Raw genomic sequence first — 23,610 nt, forward strand, 5'->3', positions numbered from 1 at the left:
TAAACAGAACCTAGATTCATCCGAAAAAATGACGTTTTGCCATTCGTGCACCCTGGTTCGTCGTTGAGTACACCATCGCTGGCGCTCCTGTGTGTGATGCAGCGTCAAGGCTAACCGCCGGTCAACTGCTGTTTGTGTATGAGAAATCGGTTGGAAACTTTCCTCGTGTCAGTATCTTGTAGGTGTCGCCACGGGCGTCAACCTTGTGTGAGCGCTATGAAAAGATAATCATTTGCATATCACAGCATCTTCTTCCTGTCCGGTAAATTTCGCGTCTGTAGCACGTCATCTTCGTGGTGTAGCAATTTTATTGGCCAGTGGTGTATATACAATTAATCGCTGTCTGTTGTTATATCCACCTTTGCACCATGGTAGTAGAATGGCAAGTTCTGGCTGCCCTGCTCCACCACTAGCTGTAATTCCGTCGACAATTTTCATTGCACTTTCCTCAAATAGTTCAAATGGCTCTAAACACTATGGGACTCAACATCTGAGGTCGTCAATCCCCTAGACTTAGAACTACTTAAACCTAACTAAGCTAAGGACATCACACACATCCATGCTCGAGGCAGAATTCGAACCTGCGACCGTAGCAGCAGCGCGGTTCCGGACTGAAGCGCCTAGCTGCACTTTCCTCAGTCCTCTCAAATACTGGAATACTGATCAGATGTCAGCGAGACAGGACTCAATTGCCCATGCAGCACTTGGTGGATGACTCCCCGCAGATTCGATAACTACACCCTGGTGTCCCAGATACTATATCCGACAGACTGCAAGAGCCTCATTAACGTTAGTCTTGCATTCTGTACCTGCATTAGAGCTTGTACTGCTTCCAAACCCGATTTCAGAGTGCTAGTCGTGAACCTGGCAATAAGCGACAAGTTCCTTACTGAGTTTTCGGAGCATTCGTGTTTTGGTTAGTAAGCCACCCGCAAATTCCTGTTTCTCTTCGAGATTTCTTACAGCCCCCTGCAACAAACCCCTAATTGCTGTATTCCAGTAAACACTTCTTCCAATCTCCTAACTTCACTCCGCAACTCCTGTACATTAAACACTAAACCTAATGACCACCTGTGGCTGGATAACACCACGTCTGGTTGCCTGTAAAACACAAGCCCTCCGTCCAGATGATAATCTTGCAGCACTCTCACTCTACCTCTGGCGAAGAGATACAGCACCGCCAAATCTAGCATCCTTCCTCAACCTTTCTTCCGTACGACAACCTGGGGACGGGGACTAATATCACCTCCCGCTCCCCCTCCCCCTCCCCAGAAGCCTGCTATCTCTGAAAAGCACATCTCAATACACTTAAGACACAACCTATCCTACACTTATAAATTTATCCAAAACAACATTAATAGCCTATATTATACACAAAAGAATAATATTCAGTAATCGCAAAAGTCATATCACATATCAGTTAATTCCTTGGCCTTAATACATAACGAGGCAACGGCCTTGCCGCATTGGATACACCGGTTCCCGTCAGATCACCGAAGTTAAGCCCTGTCCGGCGTAGTCGGCACTTGGATGGGTGACCATCCAGGCCGCCATGCGCTGTTGCCATTTTTCGGGGTGCACTCAGTCTCGTGATGCCAACTGAGGAGCTACTCGACGGAATAGTAGCGGCTTCGGTCAAGAATACCATCATAACGACCGGGAGAGCAGTGTGCTGACCCCACGCCGCCTCCTATCCGCATCCTCCTCTGAGAATGACACGGCGGTCGGATGGTCCCGACGGAGAGGTTTTTTCCTTTTTTTTTTAATACATAACGAGCCTGACGTTTCTGGACTTCTCTCCTCTGTCTCTCATCCTTCCTCTTCTTATTTTTCACCTCTCCTCTCGCTTTCACCAGCACCTCTCGTGAAATTGTCTCCAGTGCACCTTTGAATTGTCGTAGACGCTCAACATGCACAATTGTTCTCGTCGATAGCTGTAGCTTCACGTTTACCTGTGTAGTTTAAATTACTTGATACGGACCTGGTAACATATTACACACTTTTCCATCTTTCCCTTAGGGGGATATGGGCTTGACAGCATCACGCTTTGACCCACTTTAGACTGTGGTAATACACCCACTCGTTCCACTCCCCCTTCCTGCTTCTCGAACGCCTTAGTATTCGCTCGTTGTACCTTTCTCCACAGTTCCCTTACTGTTCTAGCAACCTCCAGTAATAACTGTCCTTTTTGGTTAATCGTATCAAACGGTGACGGCATCTTCTTCCTGTAAACCACGTCGAATTGCGACAGCCCTGTATTATTGTGTACTTTGCAGTTGTGTACACTCATCTCGAAGTACGTATATGCGTCCCAATCTGAACATAATAACTAAGCATCTTCCCAAATGTTTAGTGCACGCGTTCTGTTCTTCCGTTATCTTGCAGATGAAGTGGACTGCTTCTCATTTTTTCGCCTTTACTAACTTACACAACTCTTTCATCAGGGCTGACGAAATTCGTCCCCCGGTCTGTGAGCAGCTGTTGGTCCGGCATCGGCGCCATCTTGATGTAACGAGAAAAATGATCTACTACGGTCAGCACAAAACTATTACATGCTAGTGTTCGATTGAAAGGGCTTAACACATCCATCCTAATGAAACTGAATGGTTCTGTTCCTCCTGGGGGCCTTTGTGTCAGTGACTACGTTCTACTGAAATCCGCTCGCTTTACACAAGCCACACAATTCTTGACGTATTCATCGACATCATCTTTCCTTCCTGTCCACCTATACTTTCCTGCCACTCTCTGATTCGTTACCTGACATCCCCTATGGCCCAATAAAACTTGATAATGCTTTTCACGTTATGTTTCTAGTTTCAGCTTGGCTGGCAGCACTACTCATACCCCCAATTTTGTCTCTCTACATAACAATCCGTCCTGCACGCTAAACTGTTGTTGTTTGCCAGTCTAATACTCTTTGTCGACGCATTGCGCTGCTTGTCATTCCCCAAGGTCGTGACCTAGTCCTTCTACTACACCTATTTTTCCGCTAAGGCCATCTGCATCCCCGTGTTTCCTTCCTCGTTTGTGGATTACTTCGTGCTCAAACGCATTGACTTTCAACGCCCACCTCGTCAATCTACTCGATAGGTTCTTCAAACCAAGTAACCGCTTCAAAGCAGCACGGTCAATTACTACGATGAATTCCTGCCATACAGATAACACTAGAAGTACATCTCTCAATCTGCCAAGCTAAGCATTTCCTGTCTGTTGTAGAATAATTATCCTCTGCTGTGTTCAATTGTCGTGACAGATAGGCAATAGGATGTTCTTACTCGTTGATCTCCAGGCTCAAAACACACTCCAGAGTGTGATTTGATGCATCACGTGATAATATGAACTCATTCTGAAGGTCTGGAATCACCAACACCAGACTCAACGTTAACAACCTCTCCAACTCGACAAATGCTTCCTAGCATCCTTCTGGCCATAGAGGCTTAATCCCCTTCTTTAGCAATTGCGCAAGCGGCGTGGCAGTGTGTGCAAGCCCCCTACGAATTTTCTATAATAATTTGCAAGAACGTGAAAAGATTGCAATTCCTTAGTTGTTTGTAGTACTGAAAAGTCTTGCACGACCTGTAACAACCTCGGATCGGTCCTCGCACTATCCTAACTAATGATGTGGCCCAGATAGCCAACCTCTTCCAGCACAAAGTGACATTTTTCCATGCTGAGTGTCAAATGGACTGCTCGTAATCTTTTGAACATTTCCTTCATGCTCTTGCATTCCCTTGAGAAAATGATTATACCATCAATATATATGAGGCATTGACGCTGTTTCAATCTTTTCAGCACTCTGTCCATTGATTGATGTAATATTGCTGCGTGTGCGTTCTCCAGCCCAAAGGGCACCCTTATTACTGATAGCATCCCCAAGGTGCTGAATACGCTGTTTGCGAATTATCTTTCGGAGCAACTTCTAATTGATTGTACCCACTCTTTAAGTCCATTGTCGAGAAGTATTGACTTTGCCCTAGGTTATCTACTGTCAGTATTGGGCGAGGGGGGTACGGCCCCAATCACCATTGTTGCCAGATGTATACAAGATAGCGGCGATGACGTCATCCAATATGGTGGTGTGTAGACATGGCAACAGTGCATGACGTCATCCGAGATGGCGGCTGTGACATAGTTCGAGATGGCGGCGTTTGGCGGGAAGTTTGAATTTTGGCGGGAAGATAGGTCAATTGGGCTATGTACACTAACCTAACCCCCCTCCCCTCACCCAGAAAAATGGCTGAAAGTTCAAATTCCAACAGGATAATGCATCACACCATGGTTATCTCTACTAACCTAAGAAAAATCGCGAGAAGATAGGTCATTTGGGCTACCTCCACTAACTTAAGTCATCCAACCGCCACCTCTTCCTAGGAACTGGCGCCAAGTGTTAATTTTGGCAGCCAAGAAAGGTCACTTGGGGTTTCTCTACCAACCAAAGAAAATTGCGGGAAACAAAGCTCACCACCACTAATCTAAGTCACCCGACCGCCATCTCTTCCTAGGGACTGGTGGGAAAAGGACTCAGCCTGCACTGGGCTGCTGGAGAGAGGAAGGAGTGTACTTTCTTTGTTTTGGAACAATTTATTTAGGGATGGAGTATATTTATCACAGTGATATAGAACACACGCTCTGACATGCCACACATCATACAGACCTGCAAACTACTCCGAAATAAGTCATGTATATTGCTCTACACACGTGCCTTCTTATTGTAAAATGTCAAAATAACAGATTGCACAGCCTGCAGACATGCAAACCATACGTAAGTAATGTGATACATTTCCGTACAGAGAGCCAAACAACTCGTAAATTGTCAAAATAATAATCCATCTAAAAGACTCTGCAAACATGCTAGCTAATTGTCAACTGTCGAAATCCTGCACCAGTCTTATTTAAACAATTATAGGCAGCACCACCATCCAGTGTGTTCACCACGAGGTCCACACTTCAACTGACCTAGTACATAGTACCACTACCAGAGGCCGCTTTCGCCATTCTGTGACATAATCCAAAATGGCAGCCATGATGTCAGCTGATGACACAAGTACCATTATCCAAGATGGCGGCAAACAGTGTGTTCGCCACGAGGTCGAGACTTAGTGCACAGTACCACCACCAGAGAGCGCTGTTGTCTGTTTTGCGACGTAATCCAGGATGATGGGGGGAAATGGCGGGAAAAGAACTCTGCCTGTGCTGGACATGAGTCTTCATTTTGCAGGCAGCCTCTCTAGCAGGAGATCTAGAGTCCAACTGACCTACTACACAGTGCTGCTCACCAGAGTGTACTGTCATCCCCTGCACTGGGCTGCTGGGGAGAGCAAGGAAGGAGTGTACTCTATTTATTTTGTAACATTTTATTTAGGGACGGAGTATATTTATCACACTGACTCAAAACACTCTCCCTGATGTGCTTGGGATCACAATACACAGTCTGCAGACCTGTAAACTACTTCTAATAACCCTCTCCAGACATGCTAACAACTCTTAATTTACCAAAATAATTTCAGCACAGACACGCAAACTCCTCCTAAATAATGCAGTACACTGATGTGCAGACATGAAATCAACTTGTAAGCTGTCCAAATAACGCATAACACAGCTTACAAACCCACTCGCAAAATAATGCAACAGACACCCAATCAATGTATGCAAGCACCCTCCGCCACCCCCTGTGCATTAGACCGCACAGGAGGCTACAGGCAGCCGCAGCAGCAAAGTGATGCATCCATCAGCTGTCAAACCACGCACAGCTGCCCTCAAGTATGAGGCAACGACATCCCTTTCATACTTGATACCTGAGAAATTCTTCTCCAAATACGTGTTCACCTGGGCACCATTGCTGATGTGACCTGGTGGGAAAGCAGACACTCCAGGGGCGCACATGCCGTCACAGCCACAAGAAGCTGCCAGACGCAGTTGAAAGTTGTTTCTATTTTCGAGTATACAGTCAGTGTTATACTGACGTCACAGAACCCCAAGGCACTCTCACGCTGGTCTCATACGAGAAACGCCTCTGGGCAGCACATGTCCACTAACTTCACTCAATATGGAACTCACCTAGGCCTCATTGCTCACGCAATGACGCATAGCTGCGATGTGGATCCGCCGCAGAGAGAGAGTTGTCGTAATGCTTTCCAGAATAGCACTCCTCCTGGTCCGTCATCGAATTTACCTTTCAAACTGCTACTGCTACCTATGAGGGACGATTCTATTAAATATACAGCTTTTGATCCATTGCAGAGGTCAGCTAAAGGTTTCATCACCCGTAATGTAGGATGATGACCGTATCCCACAGACTATACTGTAACTCGCAAGAGGCGCTCCCTGTGACCCTGTGTCGTTGTTTAAAACATTGTTTTCTAACACACTTTGTACACTGCCATACATTTTGTTTTTCTGCCACAACTTCGAGGTCTGTCTCAGGTTCTAAACTGACATTAAGATGCTCTGACCCTCGGCCTCTCACAGAAAACTAGGCATTGGACGGTGTAAAACATTTTGTTACTGCAACTACCATAACACGCAACACAGGGTGGATGATTTTAAATAAAAGACAGTTACAACATAAGGAAACTAGAAGAGTTTGGCTGTGTTGTGGAGAGTTTCCAAATTGATGTCCGAAAGTGATTGACGACCTCTACATTTAAACTCATCTGTCACAGTGATGGCATAGATGATGGCTCTGCGTTCCCTTTCGACTGATTCCTCATATTGCACTCATGTACGCGATCACCGTTTCGCTGAAAGCAACAAACAAAGGTTGTCACCCATCCACAAAACTCATTCGCCAACTCAAACAAGTGTTGTCAGTCAATCATTATGTGGCAACTATCAGTGCACTAATGCACGGATGGGATGGAAATGACACCATCAATGTACTGTAATAATAAGCAACACAGTTGATAGTGCGAACAATTTTAGCAATTTTAAAGTAACTTCAACACTGGCCAATGATGTGACAGCATGTTTCCCCAGTTTCAGTATCATAGCTAAACCGCCCCTTCCCTACCTTGCGAGTATCACTGCGAATGTAGATAGATGACTGCTCAGTACGTCCATTCAGTGTTAACTCTTGAACACATAAATCATCAAAGTGTACCAGACAGCGCTCTACATATTTCTAACACCTCGAGCATAGTGCTTAATTTACGATCTATCTCTCTGTGTATGAGAGTCACAGAGCATTCTCGCTGTCTTAGGGTAAAATTATAGAGCGAAAGACCCTCCTCCCACTCTCATTGACCAACCTGCCCTGCAGCACCATTGGGAATTAATCTGCAACCGATCAGAAGAAGACCGATACACTCCACGTCTCATGAATGAATGGAGCTTTCCGAGTCCTAACTCACCCAAGTGCACTAGATTTCTCAAGATGCGCCCATGTCGAGAAGTTTAGCACTCCTTATTGATGTATAGTAACAGATTTCAAAGTGTCATGATGTAATAGCAGACAGTTAAGAAGAACAAGAAACCAATGATTTTTATGCGCAATGGAGTTCCGAGAAAACGTCAACATCGAAACGAAGGGAATCAGGGAGGCAGTCAATTTTTTTCCTTCGAGGCAGCATTATACTGTATGTCTATTGAGGTACCAGTGATACTACTACCGTAGTTGACGCTTTTCAGGAAGACAGAGAACCATTCACCTCTAAACTTACTTGCATCTGCGTTAAAGGATAACAGAGAGTGGACGGGGTGATCGATTGAGATGGAGCTGTAATGAGGCACGATTTAATGGTTGACTGACTGCATTCTAGAGAAGAAGAAGTTGCTGCAGGATCATTTTTCCATTGTTCTGTCCGCATGCAACAGCCATGTGACATAGTCTGCGTTCTACTTGTACACAGCCACTTGTTCTGTATGTGGTTTAAAGCACTGTCTACTTGCGATCGTTAACGGTAAACGTGTAGGTCATCAGAGGATTTCCATCTCATGTGTGATGAAACTTGACACACTGCTCTAAACGAACTTTGATTTATGCGATGTACTCCATCCCCCCTGTAGCATCTTGGGTGTAAAATCGAGACTTCAGCGTCATAACTAAGTTTGTGATAGGTGCTTGTGAGGCGCTGCAATCCCTGTGTGCACATTTGCCTGACAGATGTGCTGTTTACAGAGTTAGTGACGGAATGACTTGTAATTTTCACATGTCGGACGCTGCTGCTATGAATTTATCTGTTTCCTTTTAGGAGGTATCCCCCGCTACTACCGATCATTTTATATAGGCCTGATGCAGGCATCGTATAATTTCTGAACCACGATCAGATGTGAACGGTTGACACTATACATCTCTGGAAGGCTATATTGTGCTCGTATCACGCAGAGCAAATGTTTTATGGAAGTTAGTGGAGCTTTTATAGTTCGTAATTTTTCTCTGTTGGATGGTGCAGAATTACGATGATAGCGTGTTGGGCTGATGGATTTGAATGGACGTGGATGTGCTACGGTCTGTAGTATCCGTATCTAGTTCGAAAACGTACCACATTGCGCACATTTCCACCGAATGGTCGAAACACGGTCCTGTTGCACTAACTCAGGTCGTTCTGTTTCTACTTGGGTTGCAGAAGGTGGAGGATATGTCTTTCTCTGCCTTCTGCTCAGTTCCGACCTAATTTGGAACGATCACATGCGCTAAGCTGTAGAAATGGGAGCAGTTGCAAGATGCGTAGGGGCTGACTAAAATCACGTTGGAATTTTACTGTAGCAGACATATTCGAGAAAGGTGTCTTGTTTCGAGATATGAGAGTGCCAGAAATATGATTCACTTGTGGGGTGTGATCCAACGCAGGTATGTGGCTGAATGGAAAGACTTGATTCCAAATAATGGACATCATTTCTAACAGATAGTGTAACACTAGAGATCTGAAAAGCTTGTGTACATTTTCTTACAACCTCAATCAGCACATCATCTACACTCCTGGAAATTGAAATAAGAACACCATGAATTCATTGTCCCAGGAAGGGGAAACTTTATTGACACATTCCTGGGGTCAGATACATCACATGATCACACTGACAGAACCACAGGCACATAGACACAGGCAACAGAGCATGCACAATGTCGGCACTAGTACAGTGTATATCCACCTTTCGCAGCAATGCAGGCTGCTATTCTCCCATGGAGACGATCGTAGAGATGCTGGATGTAGTCCTGTGGAACGGCTTGCCATGCCATTTCCACCTGGCGCCTCAGTTGGACCAGCGTTCGTGCTGGACGTGCAGACCGCGTGAGACGACGCTTCATCCAGTCCCAAACATGCTCAATGGGGGACAGATCCGGAGATCTTGCTGGCCAGGGTAGTTGACTTACACCATCTAGAGCACGTTGGGTGGCACGGGATACATGCGGACGTGCATTGTCCTGTTGGAACAGCAAGTTCCCTTGCCGGTCTAGGAATGGTAGAACGATGGGTTCGATGACGGTTTGGATGTACCGTGCACTATTCAGTGTCCCCTCGACGATCACCAGTGGTGTACGGCCAGTGTAGGAGATCGCTCCCCACACCATGATGCCGGGTGTTGGCCCTGTGTGCCTCGGTCGTATGCAGTCCTGATTGTGGCGCTCACCTGCACGGCGCCAAACACGCATACGACCATCATTGGCACCAAGGCAGAAGCGACTCTCATCGCTGAAGACGACACGTCTCCATTCGTCCCTCCATTCACGTCTGTTGCGACACCACTGGAGGCGGGCTGCACGATGTTGGGGCGTGAGCGGAAGACGGCCTAACGGTGTGCGGGACCGTAGCCCAGCTTCATGGAGACGGTTGCGAATGGTCCTCGCCGATACCCCAGGAGCAACAGTGTCCCTAATTTGCTGGGAAGTGGCAGTGCGGTCCCCTACGGCACTGCGTAGGATCCTACGGTCTTGGCGTGCATCCGTGCGTCGCTGCGGTCCGGTCCCAGGTCGACGGGCACGTGCACCTTCCGCCGACCACTGGCTACAACATCGATGTACTGTGGAGACCTCACGCCCCACGTGTTGAGCAATTCGGCGGTACGTCCACCCGGCCTCCCGCATGCCCACTATACGCCCTCGCTCAAAGTCCGTCAACTGCATATACGGTTCACGTCCACGCTGTCGCGGCATGCTACCAGTGTTAAAGACTGCGATGGAGCTCCGTATGCCACGGCAAACTGGCTGACACTGACGGCGGCGGTGCACAAATGCTGCGCAGCTAGCGCCATTCGACGGCCAACACCGCGGTTCCTGGTGTGTCCGCTGTGCCGTGCGTGTGATCATTGCTTGTACAGCCCTCTCGCAGTGTCCGGAGCAAGTATGGTGGGTCTGACACACCGGTGTCAATGTGTTCTTTTTTCCATTTCCAGGAGTGTACTATTACTGTTTGTATTCCTTCTCAATCAGCCATCGCCTATAACTCAGTGGATATATTGCAGAACCTTTTATATTGTATCGAGTCATAATATGTTACAAGTACTATAGAAATATCTAACTGGGGCATGTGAGTGAGCCGCAAATACCACTTCCATACCACGTCCCTTAGTCGAATCACTTTCAAAGTTCAGCGATTTTATAACGAGGTTGCATTGTGGGCTACGTGTAACTGGAGTGCTGGTTTGATAATATACACTCCAACAATCACTGTCTCGGTATTTGTCCAGATAGAAAAACCACCTCATTCAGAGGTAATGTCATACCTCTATTTATAAATCCAGTATAGCTTTTAACATAGATACTTGTGTGCACCTGTAGAACCATGACCGTTTGTGACAGTAACATACAGTAGTTGTTGGGATCGAGTTCTTTTAACATCTGGCCGATTACATCTCTCTTTCTAGGACACGGTGGTAGCACCCCCAAGAAAAACTTATGAGACATATCCACCCATGGTTGATTTTCTTTCAGTATTATTTCGTATCGCCAGCGATCGGTTATTCACGAAGTATTATACTTAGTAGTAGCGGGGTGCATGATATGTTCACATTTGGGCATCAGGCTTATAAAGTATGTGTTTGTGTTCCGACATGTGTAAAGGAAGTGACTATGTCCAGTCGTAAGGAAAGTATGGATTTGGCGTGGAGTACTGTGATAGCATTCAAGTCATAAGAATGTTACTGATATTTCTATTTCCAGAGCCACAGTCATCAACAGAGTGTATTTCCGATACTTCGTTCATTGTCGAATGTCATTCAACTGAGACTGCGATCATAACATTTAGTTGTAAGTACAGGGATAAAATAGATATATGACCGATTTCGTAGGATAAACATTCTATATCTACGTGCTCGGCCTGCAGCGCCAGTGACCTGTGCAGGGGCGATTCATGTGTCCCATTAACAGTAGGAGCTGTCAGACTGGACATGCCTGATGGAGTGTAGGAATGTAGTTAAATTAACCGTGTTGTCCTCTAGACGACCAAATAGCGAACTAATATTTAGTATGTGTTGGATAGCTTTCGTGATTCCGTGGAAATTTGAGAAGATTGAACATGGAGGTGCGTTTGTGCTTTATTGTTATTCCTGTCCATGTAATTTGTTCTGTTGACTGCTTCTGCACATTTTGTGCCTTTATTTAGTTGAGAGAAGATCGATTGTGGTGTGTGCATTTAGCATGTGGAAGACACGTTTGCCAGTTCTCTAGATATGAGAAACACTTTAGTTGACCTTGTAAATAACGGGTATGATTTGGAATCTACTACATCACCGACATCGGTATTTGAGAGTGGAAATATCAGTTTCCTCTATTTGTTTCGAGTTGCCGAGTAAACGTCTTCACGGACGTGACAAGTTTCTAGTTAGTCAGTGGTTTACAGCACGCTCCACCTAGCTAAAGTTTCGAGTTTGTAGAGAACCAATTTCCAGTCTGTATCTTGGGAATTGCTGCCAAGTGCTTGATATCGAGAAGTAGCGCGAAAATGGTGTAATATTATGGCGAACCATGCGAAAAAATACATGTGTTCTTGTAAGCCCTGAGAATCTGGATATGTGTGTAGAAAAGCGAGCAAGCAAGGAAGCAGGTTCGGAGCAGAAAAAGTAACATGTCTGTCCTGAGGGGAAACGATCCCGAATTTGTAGAACAGTTCTGAGAGTGACTTCGGTCCGCTTTGGGTGCTCTGGTCGCGCATTGGGGGTGGATGACTTGTGATCGTTGGCTGTGGGAAAATATCTTGTGCTGAGAGGAGTATATATACGGTACTGTCCATCTTCATGGTGTATGTATGAATGAGGTAAAAGGGATGATTTTGGATAGTTTTATCCAAATGTCGCATAGCACAGCTTACAGACCCACTCGCAAAATAATGCAACAGACATGTAATCAACGTGAGCAAGCACCCTCCGCACCCTCTGTCCAATAGACCGCACAGGAGGCTACATTCAGCCCTAGCGAAGTGACGTGCCTGTCAGCTGACAAACCATGCACAGCTGTCCTCAAGCATGTCGCAGCGACATTCCTTTCATACTTGACACCTGAGGAACTCCTCTTGAAATACACGTTCACCTATGCACCGTTGCTGACGCGACCGGGCAGGAGTGCAGAAACTCCGGGGTTGCACTCGTCGTTACAGACGCAAGCCGCCGCCAGACACAGGTGAAAGTTGTTACTGTTTTTGAGGATACAGTCGATGTTATTGTGACATCACGAACTCCAAAGCACGCTCACGCCTATTTCATACATGAGACGCTTTGGGGCAGCATGTGTCTTTACCGTTGATGACAGAGTAGCACAGGGCGCATTGTTCCTAGCGCAACGTGAGAAAAGTGTCTAATCATGCGTAACTGCCCAGCATGACTGACGCATCGCCGTTAAATGCACGCTCGTAGCTACAAACTCTCGCAAGTGCATCTAACAAGGTTCTCAATGTTATGCTGATGTCACATAACTATGTAAAAATAAGAATCGGGAATTGTATAGTGTCCCTGAAACATTTAACGCTCGCTTTCTTGATGTCTCAGCTTGTATGCACGGAAATTCTTGTCCTAACGGAACCTGTTTACGAAAATAGCGCAGAATAACGTCAAATTCAGTCTTCCTCACGGACCTAACGTGGTACCCTGCCATTCACGTGTTTCCCTACCTGCTTTCAACACACACAAAAGTTCCCTCCGCTATATAGATGCTCTTATATTCCAGCACAAAGGATGTGAATGAATCGAGAATTATGGTTGGCTCTTATCGAATTTACCTGCCGAATTACTATTGTGGCCAATATCGAAGCACCATCTGCCTTTTTTCCTTCTGCAGACGTGACTTTCAGCGGTTATTTTACAGAGATGGCCATATTCCACTGGAAGTTAAATCTTACAAACTACTATACATATCGTCAAATACAGGAAGACTCTTACTCATTTACACTGTTCTCCCACTGAGGACAAGAGCCTGAATACCAGAACATGAAACTGACCTGCGACCCATCAATATATCATGGCGTACCCAACATAACTTCAAATACGGAAAGACTCCTACTCAATTACACTGCTCTCCCACGAGGACAGGACCTTGAATATTAGTGCGCGAAACCGATCTCCAACCCAGCAATATATCACCGTCTACTGTGTTGATGCAATAACCATACAATTCGTATTCTGCGATTGATTTCATATCTGCACATCAATGTACTGCACTATTTAGGAGGATTTTGCATGTCTGTGCTGAAATTATTTTGGAAAATTAGGAGTTGTTAGAGTGTCTGGAGAGCATTATTTAGAAGTAATTTACAGCTCTGCCGACTGTGTATTGTGACCCCAAGCACATCAGGGAGAGTGTTTTGAGTCAGTGTGATAAATATACTCCATCCCTAAATAAAATGTTCCAAAATAGAGTACAATTCTTCCTAACTCTCCCCAGCAGCCCAGCGTAGGCTGATTCATTTTCACGCCATTTTCCCCCTCGAGATGACAATCTTGGATTATGTCACGGGAGGGATGAAAGTACCATCTGGTGGTGGTACTGTATACTAGGTCTAGACCTCTTGGCGAACATATTGTTTGCCGCCATCTTGGATAACGGTACTTGTGTCATCAGCTGACATCATGGCTGCCATCTTGGATTATGTCACGGAATGGCAGACAGCACCCTCTGGTGGTGGTACTGTGTACTAGGTCAGTTGAAGTGCAGATGTCGTGGTGAACACACTGGATGGTGGTGATGCTTCTAATTGTTTAAATAAGACTGGTGCATGATTTCGACAGTTAATGATTAGCGAGCATGTTTGCAGTCCTTCAGATGGATTATTATTTTGACAATTTACGAGGTGTTTGCTCTCTTGACGTAAATGTATCTCATTACTTACGAGTGGTTTGCATGTCTGCAGGCTGTGCAGTGCATTAGTTTGACAATTTACAATTATCAAGTGTGTGTGTAGAGAATTATACATGAGTTATTTCGGAGTAATTTGGAGGTCTGTATGCTGTGTGGCATGTCAGAGGGTGTGTTCTGTATCACTGTGATAAATATACTCCATCCATATATAAATTGTTCCAAAATAAAGAACATACACTCCTTCCTCTCTCCAGCAGCCCAGTACAGGCTGAGTCCTTTTCCCACCAATCCCTAGGAAGAGGTGGCGGTCAGGTGACTTACGTTAGTGGTGGTGAGCTTTGTTTCCCACAATTTTCTTAGTTTGGTAGAGAAACCCCAAGTGACCTTTCTCTGCTGCCAAAATTCAAACTTGGCGCCAGTTCCTAGGAAGAGGTGGTGGTTGGATGATTTAGGTTAGTGAAGGTAGCCCACATGACCTATCTTCTCACGATTTTTCTTAGGTTAGTAGAGATAACCGTGGTGTGATGCATTAACCTGTTGGAATTTGAACTTCCCGCCATTTTTCTGGAAGAGGGAAGGGAATTACGTTAGTGGATGTACATCAATTGACCTATCTTCCCGCCAAAATCCGCCATCTTGAATGTCGTTACAGTCGCCATCTTGGATGACGTCATGCGCTGTTGCCATGTCTACACGACGCCATCTTGGATGACGTCATCGCCACCATCTTGTATACATCTGGCAACCATGGAAATTGGGGCCGTATCCCCGTTTCCCCAATACTATTGTGTCCGTGATACCTGAAGTTGGGCAGACATCTGTCATAGTATTACTATTTAGGTGGCGGTAATCCCAACTAAACCAATACTTTTTTCTGAGCTGTCCATAGACTTTTTTTGGCATGATCACAATTCCTGCCCCTCAGGGACTGGTACTCCAATCTATAATCCCATCAGCCAACTATTGATTTATAAATTCTGTCAAAATTGATTGCCTGATCGTGGGATTCTGTACAGCCTCCAATACACTGCTGCTTTGTTTTCCTGTCAGAGTCCTGTATTGTGTTACTGGCATAGCAGGCAATGAAATTATAGCAACAGGTCCTCCATTTATCCTATCCATTCCCCTGAAATGCTACACGAAACACAGTCCTTGTAGCATCCTGTGCCTCATCACAGTCAACATCCCCGTGTGGCAATCTTCCTCATTCGTAATCTCCAACGTAGCCAGTAATGTACCTTTTAATAACTTATCTTCTTCAGAGCCAAAATTATTCACATTGATGGGTACCATTTTGTTTCCACCCCTGTCTTGTACACGTAAAGTATTGCATTACACCAAACAACATGCCGCATCCAATATTTCACTACTCTCTAGCGGTTCTGTAACACACAACATATTAACTGGTAATTCAGGCTCTACATTCGCCCATAGCGATTTCCCAGTGCTCCTAACACATGTGTTGAGCCTTAATATCATTGCTCGTGGTTCAACTGGACTGTTTTGTAGGTTAGACATTCCTTGCTGAAGATCGACATTGATAACAGTGTCCCCTATTCGAAATGTCTTCCCAATAAGTCATACTACATGTTGTCGAAGTTCAATTATGGCATGATGTTCATGCAGAAAGTCCAACCCTAGGATCATGCTGTATCCTTCATTTACGTGAGACATCACTTTGCACATTGCTTAAATCTCGGATGGTCCATTATGGCCACGGCAAATCAGCTGGTACATACTTTACAATTCAATGAACGTTACCAACAGCTGTACACTTAAAGATATTTTATTTTATTTTGAAAACAACCAGATCTGACAATTCATTTTGCCATCTACAGGCCCCATATGCTTTTTTCCAATCAATGAACTTTTCATATAGTGCCATATCGCGAGTCGCAATCATTGTGCATCTGATTCATACGAAAGCTTGACAGAAAATGCTTAAATCTGGTTGCTTTGAAGAAAAAACTCATTATCACTGACCTCAATGGTTGTTATTTATTTATTTATATACTTGTTCCATAGATCTGTACATGTGAGCAAGTCACTCAGATGTGGAACGTGTCAATATACATAATAAAATACATAGAATAAAGATACTGTTATAGTATTAATAACAGTGCACAAAAGTCATACTTATTAGCTTAAAAACTAGTCAACATAAATGTGAAGATAGCAGTTTCATATTTGGGGTATTATTTCATTTATTTTAACCTTGAACAGTAATCAAAACTTCCCACTTTGGATTTAAAAGTGACCCAAAAATGGAATGAGAAAAACAGGAATTTTTACATTAGGGCATTATTACATTAGTTTAACAGTAAACAGTGTCAAAAAATTTAAAAACATCTTTCCAATCTGGGTTTTACTTATTTCTCTGAAAGAATTCCTCTAGTGAATAAAGTGATGTCTCAAGTAAATAATTTTTCAAGCTACGTTTAAATACTGATGTGCTACTCCTTATACTTTTGATGCTGTTGGGTAGGGAATTGAAAATCTTCGTTCCAGCTTACTTTACCTCTTTCTGAATAAGTGTCAAGTTCTTTAACTCACAGTGGAAATCCTCTTTTCTTCTGGTGTTATGTTCATGATGTAGGCAATTCGTTTCATACAGAGTGGGGTTATTTATTATGAAGCACATCAGTGAATATATGTACTGAGATGTTGCTGTCAGTATTTCAAGTCGTTTAAAAAGATTTCGACATGAGGTTCGTGGGGGTACACCGCAAATGTATTCTTTTTGCTCTTTTTTGTGCTGTGAGGATTTTCTTTGTGGCACGTGTATTGCCCCAGAAGATGATGCCATAACACATGAATGAATGAAAATAGCCAAAGTAAGCTGACTTTGAGATGGTAATGTCATTGAAACGTGACAAAATTCGTAAAGCAAATGTTGCCGACGTCAGCCGTTTTAGTGTTTGTAGAACGTGATGTTCCCAGTTCAGCCTACTGTCCACGTATATGCCTAGGAATTTTGATAAGTACACTTGCTTTATCATCTGATCATTCTGTGTGATGACTATTTCTTTTGGGTTTTTGTGGGTTGTCTGGAAATGGATAAAATTGGTTTTTTTCAGGTTTATTGAAAGGGAGTTAATACTAAACCAACCCAGAACTTCTTTAAGGATATCATTGACCTCGGATTCTAAGTCAGTAGTTGACACATTACCCACCACAATGCTCGTATCATCAGCGAACATTGTAAATTTACACTGCTTATTGATGGATAAAGGCAGGTCATTAACATATATGAGGAAGAGCAAGGGCCCAAGCACTGATCCCTGTGGCACTCATGCTGCACAATTCCCCACTCAGAGTCCACTATATATTGTGATACACTATCTGAAACATCTAGAATAATCTTCTGCTTCCTATTTTTGAGGTACGAATTTACCAGTTCCCTACAGGTCCTGTAATTCCATAATGACAGGCCATCTTGAAGAGTATCTGGTGATCTACACAGTTGAACGCCTTTGATAGGTCGCATAAGACACCAATTGGCAGCCTCTTGCTGTTTATAGACTCTAGAACACCATTTGTGAATGAGAAAATTGCGTTATCTATTGAAACTCCCTTTTGAAAACCAAACTGCTGACTGTTAATGATGTTCAGGTCACCAAGGTGTGCCACAATCCTGTTGTACAGAGCTTTTTCTAGGACTTTTGAAAATGTTGTTAATAGAGAGATAGGGCAATAGTTTGACACATTTGTAGCATCCCCTGCTTTGTACAGGGGCCTGACAACAGAGTATTTCATTCTGTCTGGAAACACTCCTTGTTGCATGGATGTGTTGCAGATGTGAGACAAAACTTCAGCCACTTCACTACAGCAAGCCTTCAACAGCTTGCTTGAAATATCGTCGATACCAGCGGAATGTTTATTTTTCAAAGACTGTATGATTTTTTTGATTTCATTGGCAGTAATGGGAAGCACACTTATTTGACTGAAATGTTCTGGAAAATTATTTTTCATTATACATGCAGCTTTATCTACAGAACCATGGCAACCTATCTGTGTTGGGACACCTAAAAAATGTTGGTTAAAAATTTCAGCAATTTCCTCACTATTAGTTATCTCTGAGTTGTCAACAGTTAAAACAATATTTTTGTCTTTCGTGTAGTTTACAGTCCCTGTTTCTCTCTTTATCACATTCCAGATTGATTTAATTTTATTTTCAGAATTAGTAATTTCAGATGCTATACACATACTTTTAGAGTTTTTAATTACTTTGGCAAGAATTTTACAGTAGAGTTTATAATGTTTTAGCTGAGCAGAGTTGTTAGAAGTCTTTGATGCTATGTGGAGTTGTCTTTTTCTCTGACAGGAAGCTATGATGCCCTTAGTGAGCCATGGTTTTTTTTCAGACCTAGCAGGTTGGACTCTGTATGACTTTTTTGGAAATACACTTTCAAAGATACCTGCTATCTCATTTGTGAATAAATTGTATTTTGAATTAGCAGTTTCTGCTAGATAAACAGGTGTCCAGTCAGTATGCTGAAGACATGATCTGAACATTTGAATAGCTTCCTCACTTATTTTCCTTACTGTTTTCCATCTAAGTGAGGTGTCACTCAGAGGAATTCCCAAGCTGTTGAAAGTAACTCATTGCCCGTCATGGTCAGACAGACCATTTATAACCATTTCAATATTAATATGGTTGACTTTACTCTGATCAACAAAAACGTTATCACTGAGAGTACTGGAAGAGGTTGTGGTTCTGGTGGGCGAGCTAACCGCGGGAACAAGGTTGTACGTGCCCATGAGATTTTCAAACTCCACCTTGCAGGGAGAATTTACCAAGAAATCTATGTTAAAATCCCCAACAACTACCATGCCCCTATTTTTTCTACTTAAGTACAACAAAAGAGTATCTAATTGTTTAACAAACACTTTAAAATTACCAGATGGTGCCCTGTAAACTGCCACAACTGTTAATCTGGAGACAGTGTCTGGCACCTCTATAGCACATACTTCAAAATGTAGCTCAAAGCAGAATCTTTGTACATCTATTGCCGTGAACAAGACATTGTTTTTTACATATACAGCTACTCCTCCTTTGTCCATATAGTTCCTGCAATAAGACGTTGCGAAAACATAGTTGGGAATAGGGACCACTTCAATACCAGCAGTGATGTGGTGTTCTGTTAGACACAGAATGTGGGCACTGTTTATATCTTTTGTGTCTTCTATATTTGCTGTGAACTGATCCAGCTTGCAGTATAGGCCTCTTATGTTCTGATGAAACACTGTTAACTTTTGTTTGTCTTTAATTGTATTGCTGTTTGAGTGAACTTTCGTTTGTGTATTAATTACTTGCAGATTTTTGTTACTGGACCAAATCCTGCTAGAGTTGGCCCAGCTCACTAGTTTCCCTCGTTAGTTAGTGCTATGACTGGTCTGCTTTCATGATCGTTATTGTTTAGGCCTATTATTTCATGAAAAGCTTTTCTAATGTCTGCTACTGGTTTATTTTTGCCAAACTGATTTAGATGTAGTCCATGCTTTCTGAAGCAGTGTCTCTCATATCTGTCTGTATCCAGTATTGTCACATATCTTTATCCCCTACCCCACCCAAATTATAACATGATGGGTCCCAACGCCTCCTTGATTCTCTTAAGGCCACTGACACATGCACCCTTGCGTCCAACAAACCTTTGTTTCTTACCATCTGTCACACCCATTATGGCACATTCCATCTCTGCACTCGTTCTCACTGCATTTACTTTAACAGGGAATTCCTGTTGGAGTCCCTGGGGTTCCCTCCTTAGTTTAACGGATCCTTTCTTCCCCCTGTACCACATCTGTTACCACCCCTGTAACCTTGCTGCAGACCTTCTCCTCCCCTACTAGCATTCTCATTATATCGCTGGCCACCTCTGTTAACTCCACCACTCCTTCATGGCTGGTAGCACTGCCCCTGCATGTGACCTGTTCGTCCACAGATAAAATATATATATGTTTTTGATCCCTCAACCCTGTCACCCTGTCAATTTCCTCATATTCCAGAGCTAACCTAAGCCCAGTGTGGAGATCTTTAGGCGCCATCTTTAGGAGTCCAGAGCACTTGCTTATTACTTTTGTGCTTCATTGTGTCAACATTGCTATGAATTGTATATGTGGATCTACACATTAAATAATAATTGCCTAGTATGCAAATACTAGAAGGATTCAGGAGAGTATGTACAGTAAAAAGGAGGTTTTTAATAGATATCAAAGGCAAGAAAAGAAAGCATAGAATCAAAAATGAGGAAATCAGAAAATGATTGTGAATCTTGGAACTTCAGGATGAGACAGTAACAATAAATATGAAATGGTGTGGACGTATGATGAGGCGGAGAGGAAAGAGCACCTAAAAATAGTATCTCTTGAAAGGTTAACAGGAGAGAGAGAGAGTAAGAGAAAGACCTAGGAAGAGATGGACAGAGACATTAAGGAAGTCCATAGAGATGAAGGGAGAAATATCAGAAGCAGTAATTAAAGAAGAATAGGAATGGTTGAGAGACAGACATGAAGCAGGTCACTGGTTCACAGTCTGATTCAGGAAGATGGAAGCAGATAGACCAATAGAATAGAATATCATAGAATAGAATCTTTATTTTGACATGACATGTTATATACAATCATTTGATTGAAACATTGGTGACTCATCAATGAATAATTCTATGCCTACTAAGTACTGGTATACCTAAAACAAGATAAATTAAAATAACACATATGGATGCTTCCAGAAGCACATTACAACATAAAAAGGTAATTACATCTTAGATTTCTTCCTTTTTCTTAAAATTTCAACAGTGGTTTGAAATAATTCTTTTAAAGTATTTTTCATGTTTGTTTCTGGACTTTATAAATATGGACATACTTCAAAGACCATATACTTTCATAAAAGTAGTGGATATGTTTACATCTAGATATTTAGATACATGGTTCACATGGTACATAGTTTACATGTATGGACACACATAAAAAGAACATATGCCTCCATTAAAAGGGAACATGAACATACACATAGAATGTAATGTAGCAAAAACAGGAAAACAAAACAGATGCAATATCTCCTACTTGTATTCCTCATTTATAAAATCATCCACACTGTAGTAGCATTTGCTTTTTAAATATTTTTCAATGTTTGCACATGTGGATTCTAGCTTGCAGTCCTTCAACTTTGAACGGATTTTGTTGCTAAGCTTCAAAGCCATGTAATATGGAGTATTTTCGAATAATGTTAATCTGTGGCAAGGTAACATGTAATCTTGTTTTGGTCTTGTTTCATAAGTATGTGTAAATGAATTTCCCTCAATAAGATGTGGGTTTTTTAACTCAAAGAGAAGTGTTTTCATATATAAACATGGAAGGAATTGTCAGTAAGTCAAGGCTTGCAAATAAATGTTTGCATGATTGTCTATTGTTTGTTCCAGTCATAGCTCTGATAATTTTTTATGTAGCTTGAACACTCTGAGGAGGCTTCTTTTTTCAACTCCCCAAAAAATTACAACTGATATAAAATATGCATGATACACAATTCTCCTAACAGCTAAGTCAGTTACTTTATTCGGAATCCTCACTGCATAACCAAAACTATTTAAATGCTTCAATAAGCAATCCACATGATCAGTCCATGACAAGGTTTTGTTTATGGTCACTCCCAGAAATCTAACAGATTCTGCAATTAGCAGTTCTCTGCCTTCATAACTTAACTGTGTTACATATTCAACAGTTTGTTTGGTCCTGGAGTGTACAATTTGAGTTTTTGTTAAGTTAAGTTTCATAGCATTATTATTTATCCAATTTTCTAGTTCTTGAAGAGTCTGTTATGTTTTCTGTGCTAATAAAGAAGAAGAGTAAAACTGAATCCAAACTTAACTAAATCATTCAAAGGAGAGTGTTCTACTAAATCTGTTCTTACAAGAGTCACTTTTCCTTTGATCTGCAAACAATAATGATAGTATATTTTGCATCATTCAACTCTTTGTTTTTCTACAGAATAATCTTCAATAGTAGTGTAGCTAATGTCAACAAAATATTTATAAGGCAAAAATTAGGAATATAAGTGACATGCAGTGGCCTCATTACAGATGTACATATTTTTATACTTACATACTAGAACATTTACTCTTTCTTGTTATTCATAATGCAATAATGTAAAGCAGGTGGTCAGAAGGCAGGATTTAGAAGACTATATTTTTTTAAAATAACAATGTTCTGTGAATTGATTTGACATTCTTGTCTAGTGTATGGTGTCGACTTATTTATTCCACATCACTCAAATCATTTATGACTACCCCTCATTCCTTTCACATTCATCAGTATCTTTTTATTTAGTTTCTTTCCACTGTTTGTACTGTATCTTTACAATATAACAGATTTTAATTGGCTTCAATTTTTTTTTTTTTTCAAAAAAGTTAATATGATCTCCACATATCGATAGATATTTTCTTCATATCACATACATGTGTGTAACTGAATGACAAAAAAATGCACCAATGGCAGGTATTTCTCTAATATTCTCTCAACTTAGCTATACAAAGGGTATTTTCAACTCTGTTAATTTCTTTTTTTTTTCAGATGAAGTGAATGATATGCCCAAATTATGTGCAAAGTGTGGGCATATAATCAAGGAATGATGATGATATTCTGTGATGGAACATCTCAGCCTAGATTAAATACATAAAATTTCATAAGTCTATTTCAATAATGAATAAAAGTATATCACTTTTGTATCATGCATACAGCCTTTATGAAGCTTTCTTTCTTGTGAGATATTTACTGAAACTACTATGTTAGAGCTAAGTGAAGTATTCGACTTGTATATTATCAGGAGGGAATGCCTATTGATTTTCTTCATGCATAAGGCTTGTAAGGACTGGTAAACAGGTTTTTGTGACTTCCAATTAGTAACATATTCATCAGCAAGTTTTTCCAATGTCTGTAACCAGTATGTGTCTGTAACATCTTAACATTTAATTTAACATCATATTTTTAAGTGCTTATATAGTCAGGTAATGCATAAATAAGTGCACTAATATTGGGCCTAGAATTCAGGTTAACAATGTTTTATCATGCAAATCAGGAAATGAGATGTAAATATGAATCAAACATTAATAGAATATTAACACTGTTGCAATCAATAAAAATTTAGTAGTTTTGTTTCCTCTGGAAGACTTTAATTTTTTATTATGAGAAGATAGGAATGGAATTCTTCAAAAAATGTAAGAAAAATGTAGACAATTGAAAGAATGACTACTGTTTTTTATAACCTATATCAAAGTAGCTTCTCAATATAGAAACAAAATTATCACGCACAAAGGAAACTATGAATTCTCAGTTTCTGATAAGATATGAAGACTCCTTTGAATAAAAATTTAGTTGCCAAAACATTTTCCTTAACA

The 23,610-nt window shown here is 42.0% G+C and overlaps 1 protein-coding gene across 1 annotated transcript in view; it reads left to right on the plus strand.

The window, feature by feature from the left end:
- The window catches only part of LOC124721999 (histidine decarboxylase), a 394,491-nt gene extending 371,217 nt beyond the window's left edge, over nt 1-23,274 (plus strand). Inside the window, exon 16 of the mRNA XM_047247175.1 lies at nt 22,787-23,274. Within this exon, the coding sequence (XP_047103131.1) occupies nt 22,787-22,845 (59 nt within the window). The 3' untranslated portion in view covers nt 22,846-23,274. The remainder of the gene's footprint in view (nt 1-22,786) is intronic.
- Nucleotides 23,275-23,610: the final 336 nt, after the last annotated feature.

The sequence above is a fragment of the Schistocerca piceifrons genome, chromosome X, assembly GCF_021461385.2.
Source record: "Schistocerca piceifrons isolate TAMUIC-IGC-003096 chromosome X, iqSchPice1.1, whole genome shotgun sequence".
NCBI classification, from domain to species: domain Eukaryota; kingdom Metazoa; phylum Arthropoda; class Insecta; order Orthoptera; family Acrididae; genus Schistocerca; species Schistocerca piceifrons.